This window comes from Cebus imitator, unplaced genomic scaffold (genome assembly GCF_001604975.1).
Source record: "Cebus imitator isolate Cc_AM_T3 unplaced genomic scaffold, Cebus_imitator-1.0 Scaffold61, whole genome shotgun sequence".
Classification (NCBI taxonomy): Eukaryota; Metazoa; Chordata; class Mammalia; order Primates; family Cebidae; genus Cebus; species Cebus imitator.
The window spans coordinates 2,273,791-2,280,818 of record NW_016107376.1 but is presented as its reverse complement, the minus strand read 5'-3'; the positions used below and the strand labels follow the sequence as shown (position 1 = coordinate 2,280,818).

At 40.1% G+C, this 7,028-nt stretch overlaps 1 protein-coding gene across 5 annotated transcripts in view; it reads left to right on the top strand.

Annotated features, from left to right (window-relative positions):
• The window catches only part of SLC39A12 (solute carrier family 39 member 12), a 72,547-nt gene that overhangs the window by 24,891 nt on the left and 40,628 nt on the right, over positions 1-7,028 (top strand). For all 5 annotated transcript variants that reach the window (XM_037738999.1, XM_017529764.2, XM_017529761.2 and 2 more), the window contains 2 exons: positions 1,658-1,830; positions 5,284-5,436. In XM_037738999.1, the coding sequence (XP_037594927.1) occupies positions 1,658-1,830; positions 5,284-5,436 (326 nt within the window). The remainder of the gene's footprint in view (positions 1-1,657; positions 1,831-5,283; positions 5,437-7,028) is intronic.

Genomic DNA, 7,028 nt, shown 5'->3' with positions numbered 1-7,028 from the left:
GCTCACTGCAACCTCCACCTGCTGGGTTCAAGCAATTCTCCTGCCTCAGCCTCCCGAGGAGCTGGGATTACAGGTGCCCGCCACCATGCCTGGCTAATTTTTGTATTTTTCATAGAAATGGCGTTTCACCATGTTGGCCAGGCTGGTCTCAAACTCCTGATCTCATAATCCACCCACCTTGGCCTCCCAAAGTGCTGGTATTACAGGTGTGAGCCACCACACCCGGCCTGCGGTTACCTTTTTAAAAATGGGACAGCTTTAAATTGTGTTAAACATCTAGGTACCCATGTTAATATTCAAATATCTTTAATTTATGTATAAATGAAAAGAATGGCATTCCCGCATAGAGTCTACTTGGGGGAGAATGGGATATGAAACTTGGTTGAATATTTTCAGGGAAGTTTCTATAACATGGGCATTTTTACTACATTACAGTGAAGAAAGAAAAATGATGTAGGTGTCTGATCAAGACATACGACATACAATTTAGCATCTTAACCATTTGTATTTGCACAATTTGGTACATTCACATTGTTGTGCAACAGATAATAGAACTTTTTCATCTTGCAAAACTAAAATTCTGTGCCCTTAGAAGAACGATTCTTTATTTCACCTTGCTTCTGAACCATGTTAGAGAGGTTCTACAGCAGTGAAAATGTGGTAGTGGGAGTATGGGAATAAATGCTTAAAAGTTTTTCTACCTCTTCTGAGTACACTACCAACTCTATTTTAATATTAAACCCCTGGGTATTTTAGAACTTATATTTTAGTAAAAGTCCTCTTAGTATCACAAGACTATTTTTCTGTTACCAGTTATATTATTAAAATGATCTAGGCTGGGTACAGTGACTCACACCTGTAATCCCAGCTCTTTGGGAGGTCAAGGTGGGTGGATCATTTGAGGTCAGGAGTTCGAAACCAACCTGGCCAAGATGGCAGAACCCCACCTATGCTAAAAACACAAAGCTTATTCAGGCATGGTGGTGGGTGCCTATAGTCCCAGCTACTAGGGAGGCTGAGGGAGGAGAATCGCTTGAGCCTGAGAGGTGGAGGTTGCAGCAAGCCGAAATTGTGCCACTGCACTACAGCTTGGGTGACAGAAACTCTGTTTCAAAATAAAAATAAAATAAAATAATTTAAAGTGTGAACCTTTAAGAAAAATGGAAGGATGATGAGAAAGAAAGATTTTCTACAAACTTTAAGAGGATAGTTTTTTTAAAAAAAAATTGCAATGAGTTTTAAGTATTTTGACACCAGAATTGTTTGATTTATTGTATATCTGTCATCACTGAAGAAAATGATAGTTTAATTTTGTAATTAGCCTTCCTCATTGTTTACAAACTAGTTTGCCATGACGTTTAGTAATTTCTGAATAGGTAGAGAAATAACCGTTTGCTTTGACTATCTACAGCAGATGAAAATGATGCCAAGAATAACTCCTTATCCCTGCCATCTGTACTGACTCTGAAAGTCATTTCTTCCCTCTTTTAATCTTACCTCTTCCTTTTCCTCCTTTGTCTCTTTTCCCTTCATATATGTATTTGTTTTTCTTTGGAATAACCTTACAAATTGTCCTTTATGAATATTTTTTAAAAGGAAGCCTAGAAACATGAAATTCTAAGGGTTACAAAAGTGTTTATGATCTTTTTTGACTTAGAATACGGCTACAGCACCGTGGCTGTCACCCTTCTTACACTGGGCTCCATGCTGGGGACAGCACTGGTCCTTTTCCATAGCTGTGAGGAGAACTACAGGCTTATCTTACAGCTGTTTGTGGGCTTGGCCGTCGGTACACTGTCTGGGGATGCTCTGCTCCACCTTATCCCTCAGGTAATCTGCTCTTTTCCATTTCAGATAAAGTTCGTTTCATTTCTCTTCACATTTAATTACTGGAGGTATTTATGCAAAATTTTACTGAGACTTCAAACAGAGAATATGGTGGCTGGTGTGTTCCTTCAAAAAGAAATGTTATTTCTCCAAAGCCCCTCTGCCCTTGTAGAAGAAAAGAGATGCTGCAATATTAGGCTTACCACATAGTAGTAGTATTTTTGAAATAAAAGAGAAAAGGTGACTGGGCGTGGTGCTTCATGTCTGTAATCCCAGTACTATGGGAGGCTGAGCTGGGCAGATCTCTTGAGCCCAGGAGTTCAAGACCAGCCTAGACAACATGGTGAAATCCTGTCTCTACTAAAAATACAAAAATTAACTGCGCATGGTGGTGTGCACCTGCAGTGTCAGCACTTTGGGAGGCTGAGATAGGTGGATTACTTGAGGTCAGGAGTTCGAGACCAGCCTGGGCAACACGGTGAAACATCATCTTTGCTAAGAATTCAAAAATCAGCTGGGTGTGGTGCCATATGCCTGCAATCCTAGCTATTCAGGAGGGTGAGACAGAAGAATCACTTGAACCCAAGAGGTAAAGATTGCAGTGACCCTAGATTTCACCCCACACTCCAGCATGGGTGACACAGCAATACTCTTTCTCAAAAAAACGTTGTCACTCAGTTAGTTCACCCAAGATCTGGTTGTTTAAAAGTCCAGAAGCTCCCCTTTCTCCCTTTCTTGCTTTCTCTCTCTCGTACCTGCTTCCACTTCCCTCTCTGCCATGACTGGAAGCTCTCTGAGGCCTGCACCAGAAGCAGATGCCGACACCATGCTTCCTGTATATCCTGCAGAACCATGAGCCCATTAAACCTCTTTTCTTTATAGATTACCCAGCCTCAGATACTTCTTTGTAGCAACGCAAAAATGGCCCAATTCACTTGCTCTTCTCTCTATTCTTACCAGAAGGCTGCACCTCCTCACCTACCTTGAAGGTTGGATTTTTATTTGGGGTCAACCAATGGAGGGCCCAATGGAAAATGCAGAGTAGGAGGAGGGAGAGGCAGTGGTGCTTCTGCCCAGCTTCCTCCTGGCTACGGCATCTGCTCTAGAAGAGGCTGATCTGCTGTAGGCTCGCCTCCAGTGGACACCTTCTTCCCACCTCCACAGCTCACTGACCTTCTTCCCTTTTTCCTTTCACCTTTAAGGGTGGCAGTGTTTTCCTGAGATTGACAGTCTCTGGGCGCTTCATTATCCCTTGTTTAGGCCCTTGACCCTGCCCATCTCTGTAACAGTCTTATCTTTAATGTTTCCTTATTTCAGCCATCACAGTAGAATTCTCCTTCTCACCTAACAGCGTCTAGATTTCCCTTAAGGAGCCGGTAAGCGCTAGGAGGCTGCCTCCTGTTGAGGTGTGCTGAGGCTTATTGTCAGAAAGGAAAGGACTAAAACCTGAGTTGAGGTCATCTACAGATGAGGTTATCTCTTTTCTCTGAAGTCTCTCACCAGGTATAATGAGAGTGGACCAATGATCCCCCCCAGCAAAGCCTGAGCTGGTTAAAATTTTCCACAAGCCTCTGGCATTTTCCTGCAGGGTCACTCTTGTTGCTTAGAGGCTCAATTGTTATTCAATTTTCCGAAAATCTCAGAGGGAGCATTGGAGAAATAAAACCATTATGGATTTTAATTTCCCTCATAATCTAATTTTCTGGAAATATTTCAGGGCTTATGATTGACTAGAGGGGGTGTCCGAGGCCTTTTTTCTAGGTCATAGCACTGGTGGCTGAATTGTTTACTGCCCAGGAGCCTGGGAAACAGAAAAAGGCTTTCAGGTCAGCCTGAGTCTCCACAGTGGGGGAGCTCACAGCGAGGGTGGACTTGGGGATGGGTGCAACACCTTACAGAGGGGAATTTAAGAGATTAGCTGGGTTTCATGAAATTTCGTAGGCAGATTTTTGCTTAAGAAAAGAGAGGAGGGCTGGGCGCAGTGGTTCCTGCCTGTATTCCCAGCACTTTGAGAGGCATAGGCGGGGGGATTACCTGAGGTCAGGAGTTTGAGAACAGCCTGGCCAACATGGCAAAACCCTGTCTTTAATAATAAAGCACCTATAATCTCAGCTACTCTGGAGGCTGAGGCAGGAGAATCGCTTGAACCCTGGAGGTGGAGGTTGCAGTGAGCCGAGATCAGGCCACTATACTGGGGGACAGAGCGAGACTCCATCTCAAGAAAAAAAAAAAAAACAGAGACAAGGATGCAAGTTGATGGAAAGAGGAAGAAAAATGCAGGACAAGTGTGGTGGCATGCTAGAAAAAATCAGTGATCTTTGGCAAGTTTTCAAAGAAAGGTCTGCACAGAAATAAGAAAAAATGCTAATATGATTGTCTTTTTTAGTCAGCCAAATCTGTTCAGTTGAAAGATCTACATTTTATTTTGAGATCTGAGGCTTTTCTTCTGGTTTAGTTTATGATATTACAAATGTTCTCTATTTTGTGCAATAATGGTCATTAGAAGTATTAGGTGGGTATCCTTTAATGCCCTTAGCAAGAGAAAAAGTTTACTAATATATATTGGTTTTTAGTGATATTTACATATACAATGTATATATGTAGATACATATGTATACTCCCATATACACATATATATGTATACATACATAAATGCCTATATACATATATGTATGAATGTATACACATAGAATCTATACACATATAATTTTTTTCCTTTTTAAAAATTAATAGTAACACCCTAAATCTGGAAACCATTTATGATCTAGTTCATAAATTGCCTTCTCTAAGAGAAAGGATATGGTACAGAATGATCTACTGGCTCACAAGAAATCATGACATTGACCAATGGGATAACTCAACCAATGGGATGAGGCAATTACAGTAAAATTCCCAGCACATTTCCTGTATCATTTTGTGTCCCAGACACCTGACAATATTGCTGTTCATACAGTATGCCCTCAATAGAACAAGTCTTCATGGTGGATTTCTTACCTATCTGAGTATTTAATAAAAGTTTGCTTTGATTGCAATGGGGCATGAGGAGAATTCACCCCAGATGAAATATAAACTTTATTAATATGTTATGAAGCATTGTTGTACAAATAGATGCAGACTGGATTCCTGAAAAACAGTTTGGCCAAAGGACTGAGTTTGTATGAAAATCTAGGGCACTTGTAGAAATAAAGCTTCGGCTTCATTCTGTTCATTAACACAAGCTAGTCAAAGCTCTCCTTTGTTTTCTACTGTACACATTTATTTGACCCTGATTAAAGTGTATAGCGGAAGTATTCACATACCCAAAAGCAAACTGGGCTTTTAGTGATTATATTAATAGTTGTCATGGCATTTCCTAGAATGAAAACTAAATATATTAAATGCTGGGCCTACTATCTGATAGTTAAGTCATCAAAAGTTCTCTCCTTTTTGACTTTTTTTTTTTTTTTTTCGCTGAAGGTTCTTGGTTTACATAAACAGGAAGCCTCAGAATTTGGGCATTTCTATGAAAGCAAAGGTCATATTTGGAAACTGTTGGGATTAATTGGCGGCATCCATGGATTTTTCTTGATAGAAAAATGTTTTATTCTTCTTGTATCACCAAATGACAAGGTATATTTTAAGTTTTATTTGTCTTGTGCTTTAGAGTCTTATAATACATTCATCTGCTACTTCAAAAGTACTTGTTCAAAAGTAATGAAGTTGCCTGTTTCAGGGATGTCTAGTGGAGCTCTGATTTCAAGAATACACAGCTCCTTCTAATAGGATGTTAATTTTTTAAAACATCTATTCCTGGGCAGTTAATGTACTTGCTACAACCTTCTGTTTAACCTTCATGGTCGGTATAGGAACTGGGAACTATTTCATGTTTGGGGAATGAAGAGGCCCAACATTCTAGCTATTAATCAGTGTTTTGGATGTCTTTCTTAACCTAAACAAATAAGCAAACAAAAACTGAAAAGTCACATAACCACATGTCATTTCTACCTTAAAGGCATTTAAAATTATAAAAACAAGCATCTTGGGAATTTTGAAATTTGCAGTAAATCATTTTTTTCATCTTTAGTAATTTCTTGTATTATGCCAGTAGCTGATAAATGTCTACAAATATGGGCCAGGTGCTGTGGCTCACACCTGTAATCCTAGCATTTTGGGAGGCTGAGGCAGGTGGATCACAAGGTCAGGAGTTCAAGACCTGCCTGGCCAATATGGTGAAACCCTGTCTCTACTGAAAATACAGAAAAAAAAAAATTAAATGAGTGTGGTGGCAGGCACCTGTAGTCCCAGCTACTTGGGAGGCTGAGGCAAGAGAATCACTTGAACCCAGGAGGCAGGGGCTGCAGTGAGCCAAGATCATGCTACTACACTCCAGCCTGGGCAGCAAAGCGAGACTCCATCTCAAAAAACAAAACAAAAACAAAACCGCACTTATTGTTTATCATTCCTAAATTTGTTCAATACTTTGTTTTATGCATCAAAAAATAAAATGAATTTATGGATGGATAGGGGGATGATAGATGAATAGATACGTGATAAAAATAGATTTAATAAAATTATCATAGAATCCAGAAAGTGGATATTTGTGTATTTATATTACAATACAATTCTTTCAACTTTTTGTGTATTTGAAACTTTGCAACAGTAAACAGATGTCATGAATTCAAATAGACTACAAGTCAACTTTTATGAAAGTTTTCTAATAAAGCAGGACTTTTCTTTGGCCTGGGTCTTGAACTAGGATGCTATGGTAATTTGGAAATTAGGAATGCCAACTTTTATATAGTACTTACTCTAAAAGTTTAGAAACTTACCTTAAAGAAGTTCTAATCTCATGAAGCATTAAACAAGTAACAAATCCACACTTACGCCCAATGGATTAACATGTCTGGGTTGGGAAAACTAAATTAGAAGGCCAATATACCAATCTACACATAACTCCGTAGTTAGAAATCCAGTGTGATAATGAGTGAAAGAAATTTTGGGCCGGGTGCTATGGCTCACATCTGTAATCCCAACACTTTGGGAGGCCAAGGAGGGTGGATCATCTGAGGTCAGGAGTTCAAGAACAGCCTGGCCAACATGGTGAAACCCTGTCTCTACTGGGCGTGAAGGCTGTGGCTCACACCTGTAATCCCAGCTACTCAGGAGGCTGAGGCAGGAGAATCGCTTGAACCTGGGAGGTGGAGGTTGCAGTGAGCTAAAAT